The sequence below is a fragment of the Oncorhynchus gorbuscha genome, linkage group LG03, assembly GCF_021184085.1.
Source record: "Oncorhynchus gorbuscha isolate QuinsamMale2020 ecotype Even-year linkage group LG03, OgorEven_v1.0, whole genome shotgun sequence".
NCBI classification, from domain to species: Eukaryota; Metazoa; Chordata; class Actinopteri; order Salmoniformes; family Salmonidae; genus Oncorhynchus; species Oncorhynchus gorbuscha.
Window position 1 is genome coordinate 93,652,723 of NC_060175.1, and position 16,017 is coordinate 93,668,739.

The 16,017-nt window shown below is 41.0% G+C and overlaps 1 protein-coding gene across 1 annotated transcript in view; it reads right to left on the bottom strand.

Moving 5' to 3' along the window:
• LOC124032264 (RNA-binding motif, single-stranded-interacting protein 2-like) overlaps positions 1-15,272 on the bottom strand; it is a 34,695-nt gene extending 19,423 nt beyond the window's left edge. Inside the window, exons 1-2 of the mRNA XM_046344527.1 lie at positions 15,148-15,272; positions 1,789-1,961 (exon numbers count right to left, since the gene is read on the bottom strand). Of these exons, the coding sequence (XP_046200483.1) occupies positions 1,789-1,961; positions 15,148-15,219 (245 nt within the window). The 5' untranslated portion in view covers positions 15,220-15,272. The remainder of the gene's footprint in view (positions 1-1,788; positions 1,962-15,147) is intronic.
• Positions 15,273-16,017: the final 745 nt, after the last annotated feature.

Genomic DNA, 16,017 nt, shown 5'->3' on the forward strand with positions numbered 1-16,017 from the left:
TCACTCTCACCTCCCCCTCTCTCTCGCCTCCTTTGTGGCCTCCCCGCTCTCTCACCTCCCCTCTGTCACTCTCTCGCACCTCCCCCCTCTCTCTCTCGCCTCCCTCTCTTGCTTCCCCCTCCCTCTCGCTCACCTCCCCCACTCTCACCTCCCCTCTGTCTGTCTCTCGCTCTCTCTTTCCCATCCTTTCTCGCTCTTCTTCATTCTCTCTCGCCTCCCCATCTCATATATATATAAATATCTCACTTTCCATTCATTCTCCCCTCCACCCTCTTTCCTTCCCTCTCTCTCTCCTTCCTTCCATCTCTCTCCTCTCAATGTCTTTCTCTCTCTCTTTCCACCATTTTGTTTCTCACCAGGCTCCAGTTTTCAGAAGCCAGCTCATTCATCTTTACCCAACGGTCCCTTTCCTCTGTTTCCCTGAATAACTAACAAACACAGACCAAGTGACTCTGGTATTCTGTTCATGTTATCACTGTTGTGTGTATAATGCATATTGATATATCAAGGTAAAGCACATGTTTGACTGCAGTCATGTGGGTTGTATTATTCAGAGATACCAACCAGTCCAACCACTGGAAGCTAAGTGAGCCCATTCAGTCCAGTCCAACCACTGGAAGCTAAGTGAGCCCATTCAGTCCAGTCCAACCAGGGAATGAGCCCATTCCCTGGTGATGGCAGGACCATCATACAGAGATGAAGCACCAGGGAGAATAGCTAGCAGATGTCTGTGTCCAGTTGCAGGTGGTTACTTTTCATTTAGAAAAATGCTCAGTTATAAAAAATAAATAAATGTTTTGCTCCATGAAGGAATCCAAAGATGTGTACGTGGCCATCTTGTCTATTTCATCATGGCGGCACACACATCATTAGATTCCTTCATGGAGCAAAACATCTATTTATTTTAATAACGGAGCATTTTCCAAATTCAAACGAACCTCCTGCAACTGGTCACAGACATTTTAGAAGATACAATCTTCATTCTCGATTCGGCCAAACATGTATCACCAAGTTAATTAATTGTCTGGGCTACACCAAACAGTACCTATCCTGTAACAGTTAGACCTGCAGTACATTAGCCCATTACAATCTACTAACTACAGGGAGAGAGACAAAACATGCTTAGTAAGCTCGCTGTTGGAAAGTCTCCCCTCAATTCAAGCCATTCACAGATGCTAACTACCTTTAGCGCCTATTGACGATAGTATCACCTGGCCGGGGGAGTTTTGTTAAGAGCCTCGTCGCACTTTCTGAACTTTCAAACGCATCACTTGCGGTATAGTTTTGGAAACATAAGGAACGTATATTTCATATCAGTGAGAAATGATTTCCAAAAAACAAAACACCTGTGTGTAAACAGAAGACAGATGCAGGCCACAAACATGTTGTCACTGAAAAATACTGTCGGCTGCAACTGTGTTAAAACCAGTTAAAACAGTCTACAGTAAGTGTAGATTTTGCATTTGTGAAATTAAAGTAGAGGGGTTTATGTTTGTAGAACCGTGCCACAATTGAGAAGGGATTCATGTTTAGATGGAGTATTTGTCTGTTTTGGCTTCCAGAGACAATTGGCCTCTAAACAGAACATGTAAGGCCCTTGGACAATACGAAGTGGTGCCACTCTGAAAGGTTTGAGGTTGCAACCCAAGCTCCTGTTGATCTTTCCACAGACCACAGACTTGTGCACCCACTTCTTGCTCTTTTCAGCTTAAGCATTATTTCAGGCCCCCATAGATTTATTGTGAGGTGTTGTGTGGTGGAAGAGTAGTTTGTTGATGAGCTACTCACGGCTGACACAGTTTGGCCAGGTCCTGATCTGTGGTTCCCGGGTGGAGGCCGCGGATGTAGAGGTTAGTTTTGCTCAGCTGCTCTCCACTGAGGCTGCCGCTACTACTGCTGCTGGTGGTGGTGTGGTTGGGGCTGGGTGGAGCCATCTGGTGGCTGGAGGACACATACGTCGGCTGGGGCAAGACAGAGACAGGATATGACATCAACAACATGATATGATGACATTGGGTAGTAGCTGGACAGCATGTTACGGGAGATTTGGTTCTGGGTGAGATTAGATATCTGGTGGTAATGTAATAGGGGAGTTTGGTAAAACAAATTTGCGTGTAGAGTAGGCTAACCTTGCTTGAGTTGAGATTTTATGCCTATAGGCTTTAGCTCAGAAGGCTAAGATGGGCATGAGACACAGATTTAAATGCCAAACTGGCACAGTGCAATCCTACAATCCTCTACAGTCCACCATCCTGAAAAGGCACAACCATTAGATAAAATCAGTGCTGTTATCAGTCAACTCTCCAGGGGCCTCATTTATCAATATTGCATAGAAACTATTTAAAAATACTACTTATGAATGGAATTTAGAATGGTCGTACACATAGAAAGTGTAATTTATCAAACAATCCTACGAGCGTCATACACACACCGCTAGGAGATAATCATTGGTAAATACCAATTGTTCTCAGCCTCAATTCTTGTGCACGACCTTTGCTGTTTGCATGTCGAAACACCCCTAACTATCCATATACTGTATGGTCAAAATCATCTCTTTAAAACCTGTGGGGAATATGACTACCGGCTCTCACAGTCTACATCAGAATTAGATCATCCATTTATTTCAAATGTCAAATTTTGAAGTTATTCTACATGTTAAATTTGGAAGAGTTTAAGTTTAGGCATTAACTCAGAATTGTTAAGGTTAAGTTCAGGCTTTAACTCCAAATTATTAAGGTTAGGCATTAACTCTAAATGGTTAAGATAAGTGTTAAGGTTTGGAATAGGCTTATAAGAAAAATATCAAAAACAACTTTGTATTGCAGGAATTGAACTTGCAACCTTTGGAATCAGGGGCAGATGCTTACGTCCATCCCGGTCCACAAAACTGACACCAACATGAAGGTAACAGCGCTCACTATTGCTTCTAGTGGGCGGTTTCCACGTCATGGCCTGACATCCGTAGACATGGATGGACGTTGAATACTGACTTGTATCACAGGTGACGTGGCTGGAATATACAATGCTGTGTCATGAAATACAATGGCGCTAAGAGAGGAAAAACAGTTTCAGAGACTGAAGTAGACGTGCTAGTGTCAGAGATTGAGTACAACCAAAAGGTTATATTTGTCTCACTCAGTTGTGGCCTGACCGGTAAAAAACATAGCTACAAAGAGAGGACCATTAGGACAACTAAAGATGCTTTAGCAATGGCAAAGTATACTTAAAACGGGTAGGTAACTCTCATCCACTCTCAACAGCTCCCTCCTGTAGGAGTATAGGCCAACATTGCTGTTCTGCAGATTGATTGACTTGGGCATTCCACCTGGTCACCACATTCAGCAGTGTCTTTTGTACATCACATAACCTATCACCTACACATTAAGTGTAGAGTCCTATTCTGTTCACATAGTTGAAATCGTTTTGGAATGGTGATTTTATGGCAACGTGGGGGCCATTTGTATTTGGGAACCCATTGATGGCATCATGGTAAAGAAACCCCTGTTGTTCAATGGTGTATGGACATTGTATGTGCTACTCTTCGTTTAGCTGATTTTAAAATTTATTTTAACTAGGCAAGTCAGTTAAGGACAAATTCTTATTTACAATGACGGCCTACTCCGGCCAAACCTGGGCCAATTGGGCGCTGCCCGATGGGACTCCCAATCACGCCCGGCATGATCCAGCCTGAATTAGAACCAGGTACTATAGTGAAGCCTCTTGCACTGAGATGTAGTGCCTTAAAACGCTGCACCACTCTGGAGCTGATGATTGCGTCCAAAACTTTGGCTCATTGAGGGCTGTGAGATGCCGATGGACAAGCTCCCACTGAAACGTGCCAGTTGCCAAAAACCAGAGGGTGGATAGGACTTGGATGTGCACCGGAATGGCATGTGTTCAACTTTTTAAAGTAGGTCTTAAAGCTGCAATATGCAACTTTTTTCGGGCGACCCGACAAAATCTTATAAGATTGGTTTTGGGAAACAATATCTGATGAGCCAATCTGTACTTTCTGCAAAAAAAAGTCCCACCTGTCTCTAAAAAAGCGTTCTCTGTGAAATGCAGCATGTGCCAAATCTAACAACAGAGCAAGATCAGACATCTCATTCGATTTCTCATTATCTCAGACTTTTGTGGTCAGATTATATAGCATGTCAATATGTTGCATCAATTCACAATGGAAATACAATGAACTGATTTGGTCAGATTATATAGCATGTCAATATGTTGCATCAATTCACAATGGAAATACAATGAACTGATTTGGTCAGATTATATAGCATGTCAATATGTTGCATCAATTCACAATGGAAATACAATGAACTGAAACATTCTTATATATTATTGCTCTCACAATTTCACACATTTTCAATATATACAGTATTTTCCCCATTCTACTCTTGCAGTTCCCTTATTTCACCACTTGACACTGTGTGTATGCATAGTCATGTCTGTGAGTAAATTTACCACACTCTCAAGCAAACGTTCATCTTGATAAACCTCACACTTTGCGTGGAAATGATCCCACGCATGGTTTACACATAGATTTGTGTCTACGCATGATTGATGAATGAGGCCACAGGCTTCTCATGGCCCCACTGAGTGTAGCCTAATTTACACAAATCAATGAAGAAAACAATTAGCAAAAAGGCAACATTTCAAAATGGTACCCTACAGCTCTGGGGTCAGGGCTGACAAATCAATAGCAATTTGCTTAGGGTGGTAGGTAGCCTAGCAGTTAAGAGTGTTGGGCCACTAATCAAATGATCATTAGTTCAAATACCTGAGCTGACAAGGTGAAACATATGTCAACGTGCTCTTGAACAAGGCACTTAACCCTAATTTGCTCCAGGGGCGCCATACTACTATGGCTGACCCTGTAAAACAACACCTATCATACTACTATGGCTGACCCTGTAAAACAACACCTATCATACTACTATGGCTGACCCTGTAAAACAACACCTATCATACTACTATGTCTGACCCTGTAAAACAACACCTATCATACTACTATGGCTGACCCTGTAAAACAACACCTATCATACTACTATGGCTGACCCTGTAAAACAACACCTATCATACTACTATGTCTGACCCTGTAAAACAACACCTATCATACTACTATGGCTGACCCTGTAAAACAACACCTATCATACTACTATGGCTGACCTTGTAAAACAACACCTATCATACTACTATGGCTGACCCTGTAAAACAACACCTATCATACTACTATGGCTGACCCTGTAAAACAACACCTATCATACTACTATGGCTGACCCTGTAAAACAACACCTATCATACTACTATGGCTGACCCTGTAAAACAACACCTATCATACTACTATGGCTGACCCTGTAAAACAACACCTATCATACTACTATGACTGACCCTGTAAAACAACACCTATCATACTACTATGGCTGACCCTGTAAAACAACACCTATCATACTACTATGGCTGACCTTGTAAAACAACACCTATCATACTACTATGGCTGACCTTGTAAAACAACACCTATCATACTACTATGGCTGACCTTGTAAAACAACACCTATCATACTACTATGGCTGACCCTGTAAAACAACACCTATCATACTACTATGGCTGACCCTGTAAAACAACACCTATCATACTACTATGACTGACCCTGTAAAACAACACCTATCATACTACTATGGCTGACCCTGTAAAACAACACCTATCATACTACTATGGCTGACCTTGTAAAACAACACCTATCATACTACTATGGCTGACCTTGTAAAACAACACCTATCATACTACTATGGCTGACCCTGTAAAACAACACCTATCATACTACTATGGCTGACCTTGTAAAACAACACCTATCATACTACTATGGCTGACCCTGTAAAACAACACCTATCATACTACTATGGCTGACCTTGTAAAACAACACCTATCATACTACTATGGCTGACCTTGTAAAACAACACATTTCACTGCACCTATCTGGTGTATGTGACAATAAAACAGTTTTTGTAATCTAATTACACTGCCTGCTAGATAGGCTTTCAGTGTAATTAAATGTCTGCTAGATAGGCTTTCAGTGTAATTAAATGTCTGCTAGATAGGCTTTCAGTGTAATTAAATGTCTGCTAGATAGGCTTTCAGTGTACTTAAATGTCTGCTCGATAGACTTTCAGTGTAATTAAATGTCTGCTAGATAGGCTTTCAGTGTACTTAAATGTCTGCTCGATAGGCTTTCAGTGTACTTAAATGTCTGCTAGATAGGCTTTCAGTGTAATTAAATGTCTGCTAGATATGCTTTCAGTGTACTTAAATGTCTGCTAGATAGGCTTTCAGTGTACTTAAATGTCTGCTAGATAGGCTTTCAGTGTAATTAAATGTCTGCTAGATAGGCTTTCAGTGTAATTAAATGTCTGCTAGATAGGCTTTCAGTGTAATTAAATGTCTGCTAGATAGGCTTTCAGTGTACTTAAATGTCTGCTCGATAGGCTTTCAGTGTAATTAAATGTCTGCTAGATAGGCTTTCAGTGTACTTAAATGTCTGCTCGATAGGCTTTCAGTGTACTTAAATGTCTGCTAGATAGGCTTTCAGTGTAATTAAATGTCTGCTAGATATGCTTTCAGTGTACTTAAATGTCTGCTAGATAGGCTTTCAGTGTAATTAAATGTCTGCTAGATAGGCTTTCAGTGTACTTAAATGTCTGCTCGATAGGCTTTCAGTGTAATTAAATGTCTGCTAGATAGGCTTTCAGTGTACTTAAATGTCTGCTAGATAGGCTTTCAGTGTAATTAAATGTCTGCTAGATATGCTTTCAGTGTACTTAAATGTCTGCTAGATAGGCTTTCAGTGTACTTAAATGTCTGCTAGATAGGCTTTGAGTGTACTTAAATGTCTGCTAGATAGGCTTTGAGTGTACTTAAATGTCTGCTAGATAGGCTTTCAGTGTACTTAACTGTCTGCTAGATAGGCTTTCAGTGTACTTAACTGTCTGCTAGATAGGCTTTGAGTGTACTTAAATGTCTGCTAGATAGGCTTTCAGTGTACTTAAATGTCTGCTAGATAGGCTTTCAGTGTACTTAAATGTTTGCTAGATAGGCTTTCAGTGTACTTAAATGTCTGCAAGATAAGCTTTCAGTGTACTTAAATGTCTGCTCGATAGGCTTTGAGTGTACTTAAATGTCTGCTAGATAGGCTTTGAGTGTACTTAAATGTCTGCTAGATAGGCTTTGAGTGTACTTAAATGTCTGCTAGATAGGCTTTCAGTGTACTTAACTGTCTGCTAGATAGGCTTTCAGTGTACTTAAATGTTTGCTAGATAGGCTTTCAGTGTACTTAAATGTCTGCAAGATAAGCTTTCAGTATAGGAATACCCTGATCTGCTAATAGGGCAATATTACCATAAACATTACCATCTTGACCAATAAATCACCAGACCATAGATACACTTCTAGACAGAGAACTCTTCACATTAATCACATTTCACATGAATTATATTTCAGTTGAGTCAGCACTTTACAGGCTGCTATAGCATCAAGTCAATTTATATCAATACTGAGCTAACCGTGCTTTGGAGTGGAAATCAGTTACTGTTCCAACCAATGACAGGCCCCTGTGAATCAATGCTGTCAATTTGGTGGAAAAAGAGATTGCACATACAGTGGGGCAAAAAGGTATTTTGTCAGCCATCAATTGAGCAAGTTCTCCTACTTAAAAAGATGAGAGAGGTCTGTAATTTTCATCATAGGTACACTTTAACTATGACAGACAAAATGAGAAGGAAAAAAAATCCAGAAAAATCACATTGTAGGATTTTTTATTAATTTATTTGCAAATTATGGTGAAAAATAAACTTTTGTTATTGACCAAATACTTATTTCAATCCTTTGTAATATATCCTTTGTTGGCAATGACAGAGGTCAAACGTTTTCTGTAAGTCTTCACAAGGTTTTCACACACTGTTGCTGGTATTTTGGCCCATTCCTCTATGCAGATCTCCTCTAGAGCAGTGATGTTTTGGGGCTGTTGCTGGGCAACACGGTCTTTCAAATCCCTCCAAAGATTTTCTACGGGGTTGAGATCTGGAGACTGGCTCGGCCACTCCAGGACCTTGAAATGCTTCTTACGAAGCCACTCCTTCGTTGCCCTTGCGGTGTGTTTGGGATCATTGTTATGCTGAAAGACCCAGCCACGTTTCATCTTCAATGCCCTTGCTGATGGTAGGCTTTGTTACTTTGATCCCAGCTCTCTGCAGGTCATTCACTAGGTCCCCCCGTGTACTGGGATTTTTGCTCACCGTTCTTGTGATCATTTTGACCCCACGGGGTGAGATCTTGTGTGGAGCCCCAGATCAAGGGAGATTATCAGTGGTCTTGTATGTCTTCCATTTCCTAATAATTGCTCCCACAGTTGATTTCTTCAAACCAAGCTGCTTACCTATTGCAGATTCAGTCTTCCCAGCCTGGTGCAGGTCTACAATTTTGTTTCTGGTGTCCTTTGACAGCTGTTTGGTCTTGGCCATAGTGGAGTTTGGAGTGTGACTGTTTGAGGTTGTGGACAGGTGTCTTTTATACTGATAACAAGTTCAAACAGGTGCCATTAATACAGGTAACGAGTGGAGGACAGAGGAGCCTCTTAATGAAGAAGTTACAGGTCTGTGAGAGTCAGAAATCTTGCTTGTTTGTAGGTGAACAAATACTTATTTTCCACCATAATTTGCAAATAAATTCATTAAAAATCCTACAATGTGATTTTCTGGATTTTTTTTCTCATTTTGTCTGTCATAGTTGAAGTGTACCTATGATGAAAATTACAGGCCTCTCTCATCTTTTTAAGTGGGAAAATTTGCACAATTGGTGGCTGACTAAATACTTTTTTGCTCCACTGTATATACACTACATGGCCAAAAGTATTGTATTAGATACAGTAGAAGGTGAAAGCAAGCAGTGTGTCTCAAAATGGATGAAGCTCAGTTAGCCTAATGAGCTTCATTCCAGCCCTCTGTAGTCACCTCCCACTCTGTTAATAACCCCCAGCTCCACTCTGCTCCAGTACTGACCTTGTGGTGTCCAACTAGCTGGGACCGTTGTTTCCTTTGCTCGTGATTGGTGACCTGCTCTAATGAAACAATTCCTCCTCTTTCCCCTCCTCCTCCCCCTCTCTCTCTAACAACTTACATCCTTCCCCAAACCACTGTTCTTGTCACACCCTGATCTGTTTCACCTGTCCTTGTGATTGTCTCCACCCCCTCCAGGTGTCGCTTGTTTTCCCCAGTGCATTTATCTCTGTGTTTCCTGTCTCTCTGTGCCAGTGTATTTATCCCTGTGTTTCCTGTCTCTCTGGGCCAGTGTATTTATCCCTGTGTTTCCTGTCTCTCTGGGCCAGTGTATTTATCCCTGTGTTTCCTGTCTCTCTGGGCCAGTGTATTTATCCTGTCTTTCTACTCCTCTACCTTTCTGTCTTCGCTCAGTTTTGTATTCAACATGGCCTTCAAAACATCCAGCAGCACCGAGCCTTGAACCCCTCCATAAATCAGAGGAGTTTTACTACCCCTTCATTTATCACTGTTACTCTCACAGAGCCTCTTCTTTCACCATGCCCATTCTACACCTCTAATCTGCCTCTCTTCAGCATCAATAGTAAGCAGTGCATTGTTTGTTTCCTACAATCACAACCTCTTCCTGTCTGGAGACCCTATCAGGAGGGATGCAGCTGCCTGGGTACTGGGTAGATAGGATCTGTACATGGCTGGTGAATGGGAGCTGGGACTGGGGATGGCTATAGAATCTGTATGATACTGGATGGAGATGTATGGAGCCTGGTGGTGGACAGGAATTGTATGTTTAATAGTTATATAATCTGTTTGCTGGAAGGAGCCTAAGCCTAGATGAGGCCTGTCTGGATCTGTCTGTTGGTTGGATGATGGGGCTGGATAGATGGGCCTGGGCCTGCCTATAGGATTTGTGTGATGCTTGACAGAGGATGGAGCCTGGGCTTGGTGCTGAATAGAGCTGTGTGCTGCTGGATGAGGCCTGTCTGGATGGGGCTGGATGGATGGGCGTGGGCCATTGAGACCTGTCTGCATCTATGTGTTGCTGGAGGAAGCCTGTCTGGATGGATGGGCGTGGGCCATTGAGACCTGTCTGCATCTATGTGTTGCTGGAGGAAGCCTGTCTGGATGGATGGGCGTGGGCCATTGAGACCTGTCTGCATCTATGTGTTGCTGGAGGAAGCCTGTCTGGATGGATGGGCGTGGGCCATTGAGGCCTGTCTAATTGGAGATGTGAGCTGGTTAGCGGAAGGCGCTAATCCCTCTCATGTGCTCTCCGGTCAGAAGGTACTGACTCATTAAGGCTGCTCTGCTATGCTATGTTCATTCTGAGAAAAGGAAGATGGCAGAGAATCAGATGGATCCATACCCACTAGGCTCCCACCTGCCCCAATCCTGCCTGTTGCCTGCCTGCCTGCTACCTGCTGCCTGCCTGCCTGCCTGCCAGTTACAGGTATTATCTTCTGACACACAGTACAGCAGGGCTCCCATGAAAAAGAGATAAACAATCCTGACCTGGCATGTGCCTGTGTCCACAATGTACAGTATGTAACTGTACGGCTGCACATGGAGTTTTGCTCAAACAACTCGCACATGAGGTGAAGCTCAAAAGTAGTCTTCTCGATTCCTCGAATCCACTCTACTTGCCTCCTTCTCAAAGCTTCATAGGGAAGCAAGGAAAGCCTTTGAGAAGAAGATCCAAGGAGTGAAACGATCCTAGTGTCATTTATACTCAGTTCTCAATAAAACACACTTTCTAAATCTGTCAACATTTGCCACAAATAAATCAAACATTGCACATCTATTCAATTTCTCCAAAAAGTATTCAATTGTTTTATCTTAGACTTCTATCTGAAAAGGCAAAGGGTTACCTGCTTGGCACAAGTGATTTTCAGAGGCACTGTACAAAATATAATGTTTCTGAAAATACACAAGCTCTCTATTTGCTGCCTGGTACTGTATTCTGCTACAGTGTGCAGAAAAGGTTTTGGGAAAAACAAAAGATGGTGGCCTTCTGATACTTCTACTGCAACCTGCAACCTCACCAACAAGTTAGAGACAACTGGTGAGGCTTCATTCTTCTCTCCCTTTCTAAGTCAATCTAGTTCTACATTCAAAAGTGCAAAAAACCTAAACCAGCAAACTGTTGTTTTAGATATGCAAAAAAGACATTGAAGAAAGACATGGAAAGACACTGAAGAAAGAGGAACACCCAGGGTTTGAGAAAAGGGGTTAACTTCAGTCTGTACAGAGAAAGGAAATATTTGCTGGCTCCCTTGTCCATGGGAACAGAACCACTAACAGCCAAAGAAGTCAAGGTATGTAAAACAGAGTGTGGAAAAAGAAGAAAATGGGAGAAGAGAGAAGGGGAAGGGATTGGTGTGTAATCAAAAGCAGGAGAAAGAAAGAGAGAAAATCTGTGAATTCTTCTCTTTGCTGGACCCTTTTTTCTCGTAGTAAAAAGACACAGAGCAGAGTTTACCACTTGACGTTGGTTTTACAAGTTTTCCCTCGGTAACTTTTGAGCTCTCACAATGAGACTAAACGTTTTCCTGGCAAAAAAAGGCTTGAGTTTGCAAAAGCAGAGTAACAGACACCCCTTCTATCCTGAAATGAGCACATTGTTTGAAACCAGAGGTAGCGTCCCAAATGGCACCCTACTTCCCATGTAGTGCACTGCTTTTGACCAAGGCCCATAGCACTCTGGTCAAAAGTAGTGCACTATAGGGAATAGAGTGCCATTTGGGACATAAACAGAATTCCATGAATTCCAGGTCATTAATCTGAGCAATCTGAATTCCTGCCAACCATGAGGCAGGGAAAGGAATAACACAGCCCGGGAGGAGGGAGCTAGTGTTATGTTTCACAAAAGTTAAACACTACCTAGGCCTGTTTCAGCAATGTTCAGAAACAAGTGACAGGTGAAAACATCAGGATGAAAACTAGGATCACAAAAAAGTTAATTCTAATTCTGAATTGTACAATTACCTGTGGAAAAATATATGCTTTATAGTTTCTTCATTAAAATTCCCTTAATACCTCACCGTCTAACACCTCATATTCAACTTCAGCATTATATTCTGTTCTTTGGATGTTCCATAGCAAAATCATCAGAGTACATCTTTAAAGTGTTAATCAGCAGATGAAACGATAACAAAGCATCTTTCCCACCACTATTTCTGTAAAAAGATGCCGATGAGGCTGGAGAAATGTAACCACCGTCAAATTCATAGACAGACAGAGCTATGGATGCAAGGACGGACCATCCATGATATCAAAAGGATAGTTAAACCATGTTTTGAGGCTATACAGTGTTTGTTTACATTTACTTTGTTTACTAACATTGAAGTAAAACAAGCTTACATTTTGTGTTCTGATGGGGTACGACAGTTGAATTAAGCTCATGAGGCATTTATACTTCAAGAATCAATGGGTATATATAATTAATTTATAAGTCAAGAATTGGATGTAGCACCTGCAGATTGCACTTTTAAATAGTTAATTTTTAAATAAAATACATCTTATCAACTACCAATCAACATCATTATCATTACAAACTGCTTCAGCTGTTGCAAATATGTTACATAATATCCCATCAGCATATTAAATTGAACTATTTCAGTAGGCTACAGTATTTACAGCTGTGCACTAGCATTTTACATTCAGACACCTCTAATGTGGATGCAACATTAGATAATTACTGGTTACTAATGCCAATAGTAGATCTATATACACTACCGGTCAAACGTTTTAGAACACCTACTCATTCAAGGGTTTTTCTTTATTTTTACTAATTTCTATATTGTAGGAAATTAGTGAAGACATCAAAACTATGAAATAACACATATGGAATCATGTAGTAACCAAAAAAAGGGTAAACAAATCCAAATATATTTTATATTTGAAATTCTTCAAATAGCCACCCTTTGCCTTGATGACAGCTTTGTACACTCTTGGCATTCTCTCAACCAGCTTCATGAAGTAGTCACCTGGAATGCATTACAATTAACAGGTGTGCCTTGTTAAAGGTTAATTTGTGGAATTTCTTTCCTTCTGAATGCATTTGAGCCAATCAGTTGTGTTGTGACAAGGTAGGGCTATTAGTCCATATTATGGCAAGAACAGCTCAGATAAGCAAAGAGAAAAGACAGTCCATCATCACTTTAAGACATGAAGGTCAATCAATGCGGAAAATGTAAAGAACTTAGAAAGTTTCTTCAAGTGCAGTTGCAAAAACCATCAAGAGCCATGATGAAACTGGCTCTCATGAGGACCGCCACAGGAATGGAAGACCCAGAGGTACCTCTGCTCCAGAGGATAAGTTCATTAGAGTTACCAGCCTCAGAAATAGAAAGCCTCAGAAATAAGCCCAAATAAATGCTTCAAGAGTTCAAGTAACAGACACATCTCAACATCAACTGTTCAGAGACTGTGTGAATCAGGCCTTCATGATCAAATTGCTGCAAAGAAACGACTACTGAAGGACACCAATAAGAAGAAGAGACTTGCTTGGACCAAGAAACACGAGCAATGGACATTAGACCGGTGGAAATGTGTCCTTTGGTCTGGAGTCCAAATGAGAGATTTTTCGTTCCAACCGCCAATCTAAAATATATTTTTATTTGTTTAACACTCTTTTGCTTACTACATGATTCCATATGTGTTATTTCATAGTTTTGATGTCTTCACTATTATTCTACAATGTAGAAAATAGTAAAAATAAAGAAAAACCCTTGAATGAGTAGGTGTTCTAAAACTTTTGACCAGTAGTGTATATTGATTCAAAAATATAAATGCAACACGTAAAGTGTTGTTTCCATGTTTCATTAACTGAAATTAAAGACCCCAGAAATGTTCCATACACACAAAAAGCTTATTTCTCTCAAATTTTGTGCACAAATTTGTTTACTTCTCTGTTAGTGAGCATTTTTCCTTTGCCAAGATATTCCATCCACCTGACAGGTGTTGCATCTCAAGAAGCTGATTAAACAGCATGATCATTACACAGTTGCACCTTGTGCTGGGGACAATAAAAGGCCACTCTAAAATGTGCAGTTTTGTCACCCAGCACAATGCCACAGATGTCTCAAATTTTGAGGGAGCGTGCAATCGCCATGCTGATTGCAGGAATGTCCACCAGAGCTGTTGCCAGAGAATAGTATGTTCATTTCTCTACCATAAGCCACCTCCAATGTAGTTTAAGAGAATTTGGCATTACATACAACCGGTCTCACAACCGCAGACCACTTGTAACCACGCCAGCCCAGGACCTCCACATCCGGCTTCTTCATCTGCGGGATCATCTGAGACCAGCCACCCAGACAGCTGATGAAACTGTGCCCCTACCCAGTCATGTGAAATCCATAGATTATGGCATAATGAATGTATTTCGATTGTCTGATTTCCTCATATGAACTGTAACTCAGTAAAATCATCGAAATTGTTGAATGTTGCGTTTATATTTTTGTTCGGTATATATTCAGCATTTCTATATCTGTAAGAGTAACTGTTTTATATTAGGAAAACAAAGCCAACGTTCCCAGCCATTTCAAGGGGTGGAGCAAATATTTACGCGTAAAGAAAGCTATTATATTTGGTTAACTTACGTTGTGATCTTTTCAAAGAGAGACCTTATTCTCATCAATATGTAAAACTGATTTGACACATCCAACAATTGTTCGTTGGGTTTACAATTAGCCTTTTGTATTAAACCCGAGAATGAGCGCAAAATGATCTCTGGGATATTCGTAGCGCAAATTTAATCCGTGCATTGACTTTCTCTGTGCCTATCAATAAAGAGAGGAAGAACACTAACGTTCGGATCGCCCCCGACGCATAGACTATAATTAATTAATTATACCGGTATTCTATTCTAATATCTTTTCCCAATCTTATTTGGAGAATAGAAAACAGTTCAAAACAATGTTAAATCTACAAAATAGACTACAGTTAATTTCTATATGGTCCACTTTCAAGGACACTGCAGTTTATAGCCGAGCAACCTAACTGCCAAAGCCGATCCAGGAATGATAGCGGCATATACTATACACTACCATTGGCATAACATTCAGATGGAGTAAATAGAATACAGTATCGCTTTACCTTTTTACTAAGTCTGCTGGTATAGCCGTTGTATGGGTTGAATCCTGTCCTTGGCGGCACAGAGAGCAGCATTTTTACAGCACTATGTCCGGAGCGGAGAGCACGGCCAAGCAGGCAGTCATCAGCTGACGTCAGCCAAGGAAATTCAGATTGGAAACTGACTGGGGTTGTGATTTGAGTGGCGCTCTCCCAGCTCTCAGCCATTGGTGTAGCGGCAGCCTATGTATATGTGCGTTGAAGAGCGCGCTTTTCTGTGTTCCCTTTTCCATGTATGGCTATTTAGTAAACCTGGACACCACCAGACAGATAACATGTAGGCTTTAGACGTAATTACTTTTTAATGTTCCTGTTAAGTATAAATGTCTGTACACACATTTCACTTTCATTTGTATTGTATAAAGGCTTTTATAGTCCTCAACAAGAGTATACACTATAAATACATATCATTAAATGATATCTAACATTTGGACTAAAAGTCTAATAGGCCTATAGGTTACTAATATTGACCATGGCTGATATTTTAGCAAAGGTGCGAGGCATTACACCATCACAATCACTATAAAGTATGGCAGTGGGTCATGAATGATCTCCAAACCTTTATGTCATGTTCAGGACACTGATGTATTGGGTTGGCTCTTATAATTATGTAATGACTGTTTTTATAATCAACTGCAAGTCGCTTGGCAACACAGTCAGTCCCTCAACCCTCTCTCTGCCTTGGCTCCTTGTGTATCTACCCTGATTAGCCCTCAAGGGTGCACAACATGCGTATGCAAGTGTTCACTTTCATCTACATAGTAGTATGAGTGTGAATAGAACAGAACAGAATCAAATCAAATAGAATAACTCCATTTTTTCCAGAGAGAACTT